The sequence below is a fragment of the Amphiura filiformis genome, chromosome 8 (assembly GCF_039555335.1).
Source record: "Amphiura filiformis chromosome 8, Afil_fr2py, whole genome shotgun sequence".
NCBI lineage: Eukaryota > Metazoa > Echinodermata > Ophiuroidea > Amphilepidida > Amphiuridae > Amphiura > Amphiura filiformis.
Window position 1 is genome coordinate 461,340 of NC_092635.1, and position 15,111 is coordinate 476,450.

General features: G+C 38.9%; 2 protein-coding genes across 2 annotated transcripts in view; one reads left to right on the forward strand and one right to left on the reverse strand.

Moving 5' to 3' along the window:
• Positions 1-2,523: 2,523 nt before the first annotated feature.
• Positions 2,524-15,111, reverse strand: part of LOC140158479 (bifunctional 3'-5' exonuclease/ATP-dependent helicase WRN-like) — a 231,615-nt gene continuing 219,027 nt past the window's right edge. The window contains exon 28 of the mRNA XM_072181576.1: positions 2,524-3,008. Coding sequence (XP_072037677.1) covers positions 2,629-3,008 — 380 coding nt within the window. The 3' untranslated portion in view covers positions 2,524-2,628. The remainder of the gene's footprint in view (positions 3,009-15,111) is intronic.
• Positions 3,704-11,962, forward strand: LOC140158188 (uncharacterized). The gene is made up of 2 exons (XM_072181319.1): positions 3,704-4,195; positions 11,829-11,962. Exons 1-2 carry the CDS (start codon positions 3,847-3,849, stop codon positions 11,960-11,962), a joined length of 483 nt encoding a protein of 160 aa, XP_072037420.1. The 5' UTR covers positions 3,704-3,846.

A 15,111-nucleotide genomic window follows, 5' to 3' on the forward strand; every position in this document is an offset into this window, starting at 1 on the left:
TGAGTGATGTGAACAACTTTGAATGACACCTGACCTCAATACAAAACCGGAATTTATGTCAACCAGTGAGCGCATAATTAAATTTTGTGCGCTGACTCAAATAACTGGCGTGTCTCCTAGACTACCCCGTAGTCCACTTGCCCATTGTGCATACTCTGGATATTGTATTTAAGCTTAAAACTCTGATTCAATTAATGTGTGCACAATTGATAGATTTTCACATCTGATCAGTCACACTCCCTCTGTTTGTTAGCTTCCCAAGTGGACTACTGACATTGCCTTGCGGTTAAGATTTTTAACACGGGATTCTATGGAGAGTTAGGCCCATTTCTGGCCTAACTAAAATTGGCCATGATGTAATGCATCTTTAAATGGATCTGCTTTGTGATTGGTCGCCCATACCTCGCTATGGTTTAAATCGTCTGGGCCCGCGCCATTACCATTAACTACACCGTAAACAACTGTCTGTGGTATTTGCGGCGCTTTTGAGTTGACGCGAAAGTTAATCTCTCATCAAACATCTAGCGCGTACTTGTGGTTAACGGACTGATAAACAAGTATGCTTGACAGTGTGTTTTTAGAGAGCAAAGTCCAGGGGGTAAAGTTCTGCTTACAATTCAAAGTTCATAGTCGAAATTTCGGGTTCGCTATCAATAAACTGGTAGATTCCAAAATCAGAATTGTTCAGTATTAAAGTGAGCCGTTATAATTATGCAAGATAATGTTGCATTCAATTACTTTTATTGTCACTAATCGTCTGATATTTTAAACTCTTTATGACCATTTTACTATTGAATACTTTAATTTTAATAAACATCAGTATAATTTTGAGTTCAACGAAATGGGTTCATCATGACTAATAATAACATATTTTTAATAAAATTCGACTATGGCATAGTCTAGCGTGTCTCCATGCACGATCAAAGACATTGCATCTGTACAAGCCCAAAGTAACTGTGATGAAGTACTGATGTCAATGCCGTGAGGAAACCAAATGGACTACAGTCACTTCCCAATAAGTTGCCATATTGCCTTACAAAATTGAATCATCAAAAGGCAGCTATTGTAGAAATGATTTTGTTGAAATCATGTGATAAAATCTGGCTTACAAAGTCATCACATCATTGATTTATATTATACACATGGAAATGACACATACACAACTGGTATAAATATCTTCTAACATACAGTATGTACTGTTTTACATTTTTAATGCATTTTTGTGTCCCAATAATGCCAAATGAGTCATTTGTGGATATGTTTGTTTCATTGCATGTTCTTCCCCATTTATAAAAAGGGCACTTCATGATCCAGATCTTAACCCCCAGCTTACTCCAAAAAAGTTGAGATTTGTATTATTATCAAAAACCTAAGACTGCATCATGATTTTGTGTATAAGGTTTCTTGCAGATTTGGTTGTTTTGACAAAGATATATTATCCAATTTGCATTTTCGGGCTGTCTGATATTACAACACAGTATAGCCTTATGGGGCGCTGTTGTAATACATGTAATTAAATGCACAACTCGCAAATTCAAAGTCGTAACCAACTGTAATTATGGAAATGGATATCTATTGAATCATACTCTAAAGGGATTGCTAAAATCAAGAAATACCCTTTTAAAATGGTTTCCTTATTTTCCTGAAAACAACCAAACAAACCCTACATTCTCGCCAATCAAAATATGCACAAGAAGTAGAGTATTTAGTAGAGTAAGCATTGGTCATATCTCAAAATTCTGTTTTTGTGGCAATTGACTCATTTGGCTCAATAGCCTCACATTATTATATGCCTTCTCTGCTGCAGTTCATATTTGACTCATTCAGACCAACCTTAATAGCCTCACATTATTATATGCCTTCTCTGTTGCAGTTTATATTTGGTTCTTGCCAAGTGACCACCGAACAAGGCCAGTAGTGGTGTCTTCCTTGCAATTCCTTCAGGAATCGGCTAGTAATATTATATACAACAAAAATTGTTCAGCCCAATAATAAGGGAAAATACAAGGATCTTTTAAAGTAAGCCAAGAGAATAACTATAAATAGGTGGTACAGACCATAATTATCTGAAAGAGTGAAATGCCATTTCCTTTCATACATTCTGATATATCACAACTGATTCTAATATCACATTGTAAGCATGATAGGGTTGATAAGTTTGGTTTGTTTTCTGTTGTTACAAACCCAATAAAATGGCAAGATTCAGTCGAACATTCACCTTCAAGGAAATAACATCCTTTCTTTTTGTTTGCAAAAGCAGCATTTGTTTCTTTTTTATCCAAGCTGGTAAGCCCATCTTCTGATGAGGATTTCCTAAACCCAAATGGTGAGCAGATGGGTGTGTGATTACAAAGCAACTAAAACCACATTTCAAATTTACTTTTAAGCAAACTATTTCATTTCTTTATTTATGAGCAACAGTGTTTGCTCCATCCTTTTTGATCCACGCTCATAAGTGTGTCTTCTGAGGTAACAAGTTTTGAGGTATTCATGTTTTTAATGAATACTTCCTCTCATTTTTTAGCAAACAAATTGTTCGTTTCTTTGTTTGTCAACCATGATGGTATAAACCTATATGTCTTTGGTATTATCAAACTCAAATACCACAAGTTTCAATATTTCATTTATTCACTTTTTAAACAAACTATTTCCTTTCTTTTTGTTGGCATAACTATTTGTTTGTTTGTTTTTCATCCAAGATGGCAAGCCTGCCTTCTTAGGCGACACTTTGGATTTCTTGGACCCATATGGTGAGCTGCTGGCAGTGTTCTTATTTGCTGACCAAGGAAATTTACGCTTTGATCCTTGAGATGAGTTTGGGGTTGATGCAAACTGGCTTAGTCTATCAGCTACTGTGTGTGGATTACGTGGGGCTGCTGGTGGACTGTTGACCATATTGTCTACTGGCATGCCAAATTTGACTTGTAGAATAGCTATGACAACTCTGATATGCCACCAATCAATAGATTCAGGAAGATGCTCTTTGATGGGTCTTAGCTGACTGATATCTGAAATAAAACAAAAAGAAAAAAGATAATAGTTAATAATGTTTTGGAAATATTGTATTCAACCTAATTATAATAATGTTTCTGAATGCTCGTCTTGAAGAAACCAGTTTACCCATGCCAAGAATGGTCGCGCCCATTAAAATGACTTTTAAGGTCATGAACTAGGAGGTCAATCGGGTCATTGTCATGCGGTCATCGATCGGCGTGTTTTGCGAAGGGTGGCGGCCCATTCGCATGGCAGATTCCTCCTAGTTTTTTTCGTTAGCCAATGAGAGGAAGCCTTTTTTTGGAGAGATTGGCTTTGTCTTCTTTTCAAATATCACAACGCATTCAGCTCTCATCCGACTAGGATCGGAAATTTAATTTTTGCTATCGCAAAAATCTATTTGTATCCAGAGCCTTGTAAGCTTCATCAAGGCTATTCAACAAGCTACACTGAATTAAAATAATAATTCAGCGTGATTTTCAACCAGATTTGTTAGCAGCAAGGACGGACAATTGATGAGATTTTCCCAAATATTGCATGATTGACGGCATAAAAATCATCGTCAATCAATTTTAACTTTTCAACAAATCATCGTCAAGACTGTGTCGTGAGGATTTATATTTATAGACTGAGAATTTTTACAAATATTGACGTCAAAAAATTATCGTCAATTGAAATCCAACTTTTAATCAAATTATCGTCAGTGATTGTGTGTCGTGAGATTTTATGGTATCAGCGAGTGTCTGATAAACATTGGGTTCATCGAACTTTCGCATTGCACGACCGGCTGTGAGTACGTGGGAACTGAATTGTTTACATTGAAAGTTAGCACACATCGTGGTCAGCGTCGCCATGGGAAAGAGAAATCAGAGAGGCAGAGGATCTAGAAATCAGAGAGGTAGAGGATCTAGAGGTGGTCGTGGGGGAGCTAATAGAGAAGTACAGACAGGAAGAGTGCAAGCTCCGACAGGAGAAAGGCAAACTAGGGCCCAGGCGAGAGCAATCAATCAATTGATTCAGGATAATGGACAGGAAAATGTGGTAGAAATACAGCAGGGCGCCGGACAACAACCAGAACCAATTCCATTACAAGAACGACCAGCGATGGTGCCTGTAGATGCGCAGCAAGTACCGGTACAACGACCCATGCCAATACCCGTTGTAGAACAGCCAAGACTAATGGCGGACCAATTATTAGCAGGTAATTTTGATCAGTCATTGCCAGTAATAGGCAATGTCAATACCGTGAATACGGACAATAGGCCATTGATTAATAATAGGCAAAATATCGACGGGCCAATCAATAATGTCAATAGTAGCAATGCTTTTGGTACAATCAATCAAGCAAGGCAGAATGTTCAAGAGGGGCCAATCAATAACGCCACTTTACTCAATAATGGTAGCGCTTATGGTACAATTAATCAACCAATGCAAAATGTTATGGCTAATTCTAGTATTGCTACTTCAGCAGTAGCTTTATCAAGCGCGAGTGCCAATCCAAATGTCATAAATAATGCTAATCACGCTAGTAGTAGTAGGCCTAATGCAATCATTGCTGGTAATGCGTATGGTGCTTTAAATAGCCAGGTGGGGCAGCAGGTTAACGCTAATAATGCTCCAACAGTACCATCTGCGTTTATACCAATGCCGGTACCAATGTCAAGTACAAATATCAATTCACATGCCATGTCTCATAATGCTAATGTTGCTACTAATACAATAGTCAATGATGGTAATGCTATAAATGTCGATATGAATGTATCATTGAGTGACCAGCTTCGATATGGGGTCAATCCTTTAACATCAGTATGTAGTCCATTGGGTACGGGGATTCCACAGACAATGAAAACAAAAATAATTAATGGGGAGTACGTAGATCTGGCAATACTTTTGGAAACAAGAGCACCAATGGCGCTGTGGCTCTGTGCTTTTTTGAATGTGAAAGTAATTGCAGTCGAATGTGCAACAGGTGAAATCATATACATTGTATGTGCCAGATCACACGCAATCATACATCTTGCTGGTTGGTAGCTATATCTTATTTGCAGAGCATAATACATCCATCAATAAGTTTCATATCCACATGAGGTTTTAGTAATTTGACCACAGATGACCCCTGAGTGACCTTGGATGACCCCAAAATGACATTCCAAAAATTTGGCTTGAAATGTTGACTGTACCCACCAAGTTTCATGCCCATGCGAGTTTTAGTAACTTAACCTCAGATGACCCCTGGGTGACCTCGGATGACGCCTTGAAATGACCTTCCAAAATTTGACTCTAAATGTTGACTGTACCCACAAAGTTTCATGCCCATACGACAGTTTTTAGTAATTTGACCTCAGATGACCCCTTGGTGACCTCAGATGACCCCAAAATAACCTTCTGAAAATTTGACTCTAAATGTTAAGTGTACCCACCAAGTTTCATGCCCATACAAGTTTTTAGTAATTTGACCTCAGGTGACCCCTTGGTGACCTTGGATGACCCCGAAATGACCGTCCGATAATTTGACTCTAAATGTTGACTGTACCCACCAAGTTTCATGCCCATACGACAGTTTTAGTAATTTGACCTCAGATGACCCCTTGGTGACCTTGGATGACCCCGAAATTACCTTCCGAAACTTTGACTCATAATGTTAAGTGTATCCATCAAGTTTCATGCTCATACGACAGTTTTTAGTAATTTGACCTCCGATGACCCCTAAGTGACCTCGGATGACCCCAAAATGACCGTCAGAAAATTTGACTCTAAATGTTAACTGTACCCACCAAGTTTCATGCCCATACGACAGTTTTAGTAATTTGACCTTAGATGACCCCTGGATGACCTCGAGTGACCTTCACCCACTAACCAATACAAACTTGTTCTGTCTGGGGTCAAGATGCACCCGCCCACCAAGTTTGCAGAATGTGCGACCCCTAGTCTCCGAGAAAAAAGGTTTTTGCATATTATGCATAAATTATGCAAATTAGGTAGGTAATTACCATATTTTGCGCTGAAAATCGAATCAGGTCGAGATCCTCTGGTCATGCTACCCCCACCACGTTTCATCATCATAGGGCTTAGCATTCTTACGGATCCCCAGAAACAGCTTCACAAGGCGGATTTCTTCAGATTTCCAACCATTTTGTAGACGCGTTCTGAATAAATTATGCAACTTAACAACTAAATGCGCATACTTTTCGCCAAAAACTAATCAGGTGATCAGCAGGTGTGTATCATTCCTGTCACAAGGTTTCGTTACCATGCACCGCTATCAATTTGCGCTGATATTCGCATAAATTATGCAAATTAGCTATGTTAATTTGCATATTTTCACCGAAAACATACAATTACGGAGCAAACTTGGATACCCTTCCTCCCACCAAGTAGCGCCCCGTGGGTCTTACGGTTCCCCAGATACAGCTCCGGACAAACATTCGGACATCCCACCCCCACACACAGGCGGAAATAGTGATTACTAAGTCCCATCCTGAACAAAGTTCAGAAATGAAATTTTATCAATTTGCGCTGATTTTTGCATAAATTAGCTATGTTAATTTGCATTATTTTTCACCGAAAACATACAATTACGGAGCAAACTTAGATACCCTTCCTCCCACCAAGTAGCGTCCACTTACTGCGTAGGTCTTACAGTTTTTTTAGATACAGCTCCAGACGGACACACGGACATCCACACCCCCGGACAGACAGAAATACTGAGGCGAGACAAAAAATGAAATTTTATAACAAATTTTTGTGACTTGAGATCATTTGCATTTTTTTGTAAACACCAAAACTGTTCTGTCCTGACATGTCTGTTGTGTCATGTGTGTTGAACCCGGTCCAACCGAACAATCGTAAGTTCTGTTGGGATCTGGATCTGCCTGGTCTGGATGCTGTACTCGATTAAGCAGGACTAGCCTACATCACATCAGTGTTTATTTCTGATAGATTTCACTGCATGAGTTTTACTTCAATTTCATCACTTACGAAAGTACAAAAGTAGACGATCTAGTAGTCAGTATAACCTCGGAGCAGTTCGTGTGAGACCTACGTACATGGAATAGTAGTACATGGCTTCCGAATTTGGAACTTCACATGTTCAACTTGTCATGCCGGTCGAGTCCCGCGTTTACAACTAAAATCAAACCACTTCTATATTAAGTCCATCGCTGAATTTTACAAATAACTTAAATAAACATCTTTATATTTAATAAAAAAATATTATGGTATGCTCGAAAATGCTTCGGAATAACATTTACCAGAAGCTCATGAGCTCAGAATGGTAAACAAACTAGCGTATTTTCACCTCGATTATGCACCGTAGCTCTCTGTGGTTGAGTTTGCAAGGTCAGTGGGTCAGTGAACTTAGTCTCCTATGCAGCCAGTTTGGTTACGCTCCCTCCACAAAAATGTTTGTGTGGAAGGGGCGGAACCAAACTGGCTGCTGTGGAGACTACTGCAAGAATCGATCAATCACACAAAACTGTTTGCTGATTGGTTCAGAAATGGTGATGTCATCAATCAAGAAAAACTAATCGATTTATTGGTTCAAAATAGCCTCATAGAAAAGTACGAAGTTTGTTGAGCATCGCAGCTTATCGGTAAAAACGTGACCTTTAACAAAAAAAATCGGCACAGTGCTTTCGTACTGCACTTGCGCAAGCCAAATAGTCCCCAGAAAAGTCATTTGTTCAGATTTATTCGGGATTTATTCAAGATTCAGACATGTTCTTGACTATTTTTGACATTCCTTACCTATCTCTTTATTTAAATTATAAAGAAATAGTGAAGAAAAGTTAAGAAGTAGTCAAATAATTTCTGATCTGAACTAAATCTTAAGAAATGTACCTCCATTGGTTTCCGTCTGTATTACGCATCTTAAATTATACAGACCAGAATAATCTCTAGCACACACAGGGAACCAAGATATAACTCGATTATCGTGACTATTTTGGTCTTTTTACCCAAAAATAATACTTTTATCGCCTGAATTTCAATAAAATCTGGAGTGCAATCGATTCGAAAATAACTTAGCCAAACTTAGAAGCGAAACTTAGGCCCCCATATCAGTCATTAAATGATCCTTAGCATAAAAACCAACAGCGTATTGTGGCCTGAAAATGAATGCTAGTTAGTTGCATGACAAAGGCACTGATAAGCTCCGCTCAGAGCCAAAAAGTAACCCAAATAAGCGAGTGGAGGAAGATCATGACCTATCGTTATCAATCAGTGAAGGGGGGAGGATTGTATGGAAAAATGCAAAGCCAAAGAAATATATTACTTCAATTTATGCGTGGACAAACGCATTCCTCATTTTTACTTCTGTATTTTTAGAAGCACACCCTCATCGTGCTCAGGAGTTATTGAAGTATATGCAGACAATTAGAACTGCGGCTTCCAGATTTGGTGGGTGGGGGAATGGCGTAGTTATGATCAACAGTATAGAATGAGGCAGCAAAGTCACCCGCAAAGTTCTTGGGCAGTTTTAGATGCAGAATTATGGGCTGTGTATGTTGCCGTGCCGGGGTACCCACATTCAATCCGTGATACGGGTAGTAGGTTTTCTAACCAGACTGTTAATTCTTCAGCAGTGAATTCATATACAAATTATCGGGCGGTAATTTTCGAATTTTCGTGCCAGGGGACAAGTCAAGGCGGGTTTCGCCAGCAATACGTTGGAAGAAACTTTGCAGCCGCAAGTCCAACCGCACCCACACAAAAAGGGGGCAATGTGTGCTTTGATTTCAACAAGCAAGGATGTATCAGAAGAAACTGCATATATATCCACAAATGCACACGTTGCGGGGACCAAAATCATTCAGCAACACGATGCAAAAAATGGAGCAAGTAAATTGTGTAATAATAATTACAGCAATGCTATCACAGGTCCAGATACCAATTGCACATGTTGCAAGTATCCATCCCCAATTAAATTAAAATCTCTTGTTCCTTTATTAGACCAATATCCTGATGTGTCATCAGCAAAAATACTTAAAGAAGGATTTTCAGATGGATTTAAATTGCATTTTTAGGGAGAGGGTAGCAAGGAGGCTCAGAATTTACCATCAGTGAGGCAATTTCCTGATAGGGCAATTGAAAAACTTAACAAAGAAATACAAGCAAAGCGAATTGCAGGTCCATTCACTGTTTGCCCGATGGAAAATTTAATAGTTTCACCAATTGGTTTAGTACCGAAATCAGAACCAGGAAAATTCAGACTTATTCAACATCTTTTTCGTTTCCGGAGGGGGGGTCCATAAATGATGGAATTGATCAAAAAATCTGTAAGGTAAAATACGCAAGTTTTGATGTTGCAGTTAAATTAGTAGCAGGAGTAGGAAAGGGGCATTAATGGCCAAAGCAGATATTCAATCAGCATTTAGGCTTTTACCAATCCACCGGATGATTTTCAATTATTGGGCATGAAGGTTTTAGATCAGTATTACGTTGATAAAGCTCTGCCAATGGGGCGTCATGTTCACCGGCACTATTTGAAAAATTCTCAACTTTCATTGAATGGGCGGTGAAAAAAGCAGCGGTACTGATAGAGTTACACACTATATGGATGACTTCTTTCTTACTGGGCCGCATGACGGAGTGCGATATAAGTCATGCGGTCAGCTCGTAAAATGTTTTGAAAACGTTTGCGAAAATTTAGGAGTTCCGTTGGCGCCAGATAAATCAGTAGGCCCAGCAACAAAATTACATATTTAGGACTGGAGATTGACTCAATAAAGCAGATCATTGCGATTCCTCAAGACAAGTTAAAAAGCATTCAGGTGAAAATCAGTAGCGCCTTAAAATCAGCGAAAATCTCGTTGAAGGATTTACAATCCGTCATCGGATCCCTTTCATTTGTTTGTAAGGCAGTGTCCCCTGGAAGGCGTTTTCACGGAGATTAATAGATTTGACATGCGGGGAACAGAAATCGAGGCGTAGAATAGAATTAAATCAAGGGGCAAAAGAGGATTTGAAAATGTGGGTCTTATTTCTGGAACGATTCAATGGCATGACCATAATCCCTGACCAAATATGGTCAGGGGAGGAAGATTTGCAACTTTTTACAGATGCCAGCGCAAGTATTGGGTGTGGAGGCTATTTCAGAGGCAAATGGTTTCAAAGTAAATGGCCAGATCAGGTTGAAAAGCATTCTATTGCGTGGTTGGAATTGTTTCCAGTAGTAGTGGCGATAGTTTTGTGGGGGATCAGCTAGTAGGAAAACGAATAATGGTGAGATCAGACAATCAATCAGTAGTGGCGATTATTAACAAACAAACGTCAAAGTGCCCAAAAATAATGACTTTGGTTCGCTTTTTTACATTACAATGTTTAAAGTCAAATGTTGCCTTTTTAGCAAAACATATTCCAGGCAAACGAAATGACATTATGGATGCTCTCTCACGCTTCCAGATGGAGCGTTTCGGAGGATGGCGCCAGAGGCAGAGGCAGAAGGTATTCAGGTGCCAACATTTCTTTGGAAGATTTAGAGCGTGTAAGCCAGCAATTGCTGAGGGCATCAATGACAACTTCAACATGGGATTCATACAGAGCAAGTGTCAACTCATTTTTAAAATTTAGAGATCAATTTCAATTGGGTCAAGATTGGCCAGTGCCCCAGAGTCACTTAATGGCATTCATTGCATATCTTGTAGTAGAAAGAAAGTCACCAGCAACTATAAATTCAAGAATGTCGGCATTAGCTTTTGTTCACAAAGTCAATGGGTGGCTAGACCCAACAGATAGCTTTGTAATAAAAAAGATGAAGGAAGGGTGCAAGCGACAAAATCCTCAATGTGATACAAGGCTGCCTATAACACCAGCGATATTGCGCAATTTATTGGAGAAATTACCATCTGTTTGTAATTCACAATCTGAAGTCTTGTTATTTAAAGCAGCTTTTCTTTTAGCATTTTTTGGGTTTTTAAGAGTAGGGAATTCACAAGTCTTAAAAAATCAGGCGATATGTCAAGAATTTTAGCAGTAGAGGATATTTCCATTTCACAAACAGCACGAAAAGTTCTAGAGGTTAGAATTAGATTTTGAAAACTGACCAAAGAGGGTTATCGGTTAGTTTGAAAATTGAAAGTTCATCAAGTTGCCAGTTATGTCCAGTAAAAGCTGTAGAGGAATTCCTCAGGGCAAGGCCTATCCGACAAGGCCCTCTTTTCATTCATTTTTCGGTGATCCGTTAACATCATATCAATTGGTGCATGTTGAAAAAAGGCATTAAGCTTGTAGGATTATCCCTAGCCACTTCAGCTCACATAGCTTTAGAATTGGGGCAGCCACTTCTGCTGCATTAGGTGGGGCTTCAGAAGAGGAAATCAAAGAAATGGGCAGATGGAAGTCATCCACTTATCAATCCTATATTAGGCCGCAATTGTTGATAGATTCCGCACAGGTTTTTATTTGATCGGAAAGACTATTTAATGGGTATCAGAAAATGATAAGTAGGCCCAATCAATGCATGCTGAAAAAATGTATTAATAATTATCAATTCATTTTAGGTACTTCACCTGGAAAAAGTGATGAAACTCTCAACACAGGTTAACCAGATGAAAGGATGGATTAAAATAATACCAGTTGGCGATATATTAATTATTAAGCAAAAATTTTGTCTACGTACTTCACCTGGACGATGTGACGAGAACTTCTTTCAATGGATAGTATACATACAATAGAACATGTGTATTAACTTTAAGATTCTATTTTCATTTTATTACAGGTAACTCGCCATGAATTGTGGGAACTTCTCTCTACATATATGTAACGTAAGGTTGAGGCTTTAAGCCTCATAAATTTTCAGTTTCACTCATTCTCTCTTTCTCTTCCATGCATAACAGAACGATCCATGCGCACTTGGATACTAGGGGACAGCATCATTAGACGTGCGGAAATAAGAACACCCAATTGCATGGTGGTGGGGAATGCTATTGGGATGGCAAACCTGGGGGCAAATTTCATTCATCATAAGTAGATTAAGATGGCTACTAGGCCAATACCAATTCCCAACCACAATTATCTTACATATCGGGACGAATGACATATTCAAAGCAAATTTAGGGCAATTAAGGAGTAGTATTACAGAAATGTTAATGACAATCAGACAGCTACTTCCATTCACGAGAATCGTTTGGTCTGACATATTGTTTCGGCTGGCTTATTCTCTAGAGAAACACAGGGGGCAGGGGTTCGAAGCACCAAGAATCTGAACCAGCATGCTCATAAAGTATGTAGAGAAATGCTGGAAGGGAACGCACACATCGTTAGATATAACGATGTGTTGCACCCTGATCTCAACAATGCTGATGATGATGGGCCAATTTACGATTACGATTGCACCCATCCGACACCAAGGGGCCTTTTGGTTATGAGGCAACAAATTGCCAATGCCTTGGTAGTCTTTAACAATGATCCGCACATCTTCGCGTACCCTCCAGGGTCGGAGAATTCAGATATTTAAAACAAGGGATTTGTGCTAAATTATAAAAAACGGGGTGGTTAGCGAGTTTCTAGCGTTTCAGACTAGAAACTCGTTTGGAGGGTGATGGCGGATCATTTTCAACATTCCATATAAAAAATTACTCAAATTATAGCCTTATAAGGCGCCCTTGCTTGTTAAGTATAGTAATTAATCAATAATGATTATCTTTATATCTATATCTATATATAGGTTATTTTCCTACAAAGCTACAAGGATGCTCGGGAACATCTCGCGGGCTCCAGCAAAGGAAAAGAACAAATCTTGAATTTAAATATGCTTCTAAGGCTTCAGCGTTTTGCTTTTAAAGGTCCTTGCTTGTAAGCAGTTTCCCTTACAATATGTAGCGTAACTCACCCTATCAGCTTTTGCTCAACATTTTTTGCTTGTAAGCAGCTTCCCTTACAATATATAGCGTAATTCACCCTATTCAAATCATATTATGTGCCCCTTTTAGGTACCTCATCTGGAAGGCTATTGGCCTGCGTAGCATCACACAGTTCCGTTGCTTTTATTTACCGGTATTCCATATATTTCTATTTTCCCAATTTTGCATCTTTTGTATGCTTAACGCTTGCTGAAGCCTTAGCCATTTTGCTTTTTATATATACGATGAATTGTTGTTGTCTTTAATATTATTTACATGTAAAGGATTTTTGCAATTGGCAAATACATGCCTGATCCTAGCGGAGGGCGATGTGTGGCAAAATGTGATATTTTTCCCGTCTCTCCTTTCTTGGTCTTTGGGTAATAATGTTTCTGAATGCTCGTCTTGAAGAAACCAGTTTACCCATGCCAAGAATGGTCGCGCCCATTAAAATGACTTTTAAGGTCATGAACTAGGAGGTCAATCGGGTCATTGTCATGCGGTCATCGATCGGCGTGTTTGGCAACGGGTGGCGGCCCATTCGCATGGCAGATTCCTCCTAGTTTTTTCGTTAGCCAATGAGAGGAAGCCTTTTTTGGAGAGATTGGCTTTGTCTTCTTTTCAAATATCACAACGCATTCAGCTCTCATCCGACTAGGATCGAAATTTAATTTTCCCACCGCCACTCCCATAAGCGGTTGAGGAAAAATATGAATTGGTTGTAAAGCCAAAAATATCAATAAAAATTTTGTCTTTAAATGATATATTGTGTTTATGGAGTAAAAGAAATATTGCAGCATGAAGAAAACATTCATGCTTTTATAAAAATCAATTGTTTTCGATACAAATGTTGCCAATCAATTGAGTAATTACAAATATTATTTAGAAATGCATAAGTCGTAGGCATCTCTCCTACAAGAACGCTTTTGAATATCTCGCAAGTTCCAACCAAGGAAAGGCAGAAAAGGAATGAGCATATACAATGTTTGATATATATGATATGCATACTATTGTGTTAGAGGGTGATGGCGGATCATTTTCAACATTCCATATAAAAATTACTCAAATTATAGCCTTATAAGGCGCCCTTGCTTGTTAAGTATAGTAATTAATCAATAATGATTATCTTTATATCTATATCTATATATAGGTTATTTTCCTACAAAGCTACAAGGATGCTCGGGAACATCTCGCGGGCTCCAGCAAAGGAAAAGAACAAATCTTGAATTTAAATATGCTTCTAAGGCTTCAGCGTCTTGCTTTTAAAGGTCCTTGCTTGTAAGCAGTTTCCCTTACAATATGTAGCGTAACTCACCCTATCAGCTTTTGCTCAACATTTTTGCTTGTAAGCAGCTTCCTTACAATATATAGCGTAATTCACCCTATTCAAATCATATTATGTGCCCCTTTTAGGTACCTCATCTGGAAGGCTATTGGCCTGCGTAGCATCACACAGTTCCGTTGCTTTTATTTACCGGTATTCCATATATTTCTATTTTCCCAATTTTGCATCTTTTGTATGCTTAACGCTTGCTGAAGCCTTAGCCATTTTGCTTTTTATATATACGATGAATTGTTGTTGTCTTTAATATTATTTACATGTAAAGGATTTTTGCAATTGGCAAATAAATGCCTGATCCTAGCGGAGGGCCGATGTGTGGCAAAATGTGATATTTTTCCCGTCTCTCCTTTCTTGGTCTTTGGGTAATCAGACCAAAGCCCGATATAAGTTCGGGTCTGATGATTAACTCCCCACAGCCTGCGAAAGCATGTAAAAGGAAGGTTGATTGATCTGGTGATTTCATCAGAGAAAAATAATGTCTCATTTAAGACAGACCATCATGATATGCTAATTAGGCTCAGGGGTTGCTAACCCTAACCCCTGAACCCTAATTAGCATATATCGTGATGGTGTCTTAAATGAGACAGACATCTGCTAATTTTGCCCTCTCATTGAACACTGATGATGGGCATCAGAGGTGTGGACAAAGCCTGGGATATTATATTGTGAACAAAGCTCAATCTTCTGAACCAGTTGAGAGTGCTTTCTTACCTGAATTAATTGGTGGTGCCCTTGTGACATCCTCAATTGGCATCTGTAGTTGAGAGGCGTCTATAAGTATTCAGTGTCTGAACTCTGCCTGATAATTGAGAATGCTTTATTACCTGTATAATTTGGTTGTGCCATGTCATCCTCAATTTGAATCTGTTGTTGAGATGGGACTATTATTAAAGTGACTGAACTTTGCCTGAGATTGAGTGCTTTATTCAGTACCTG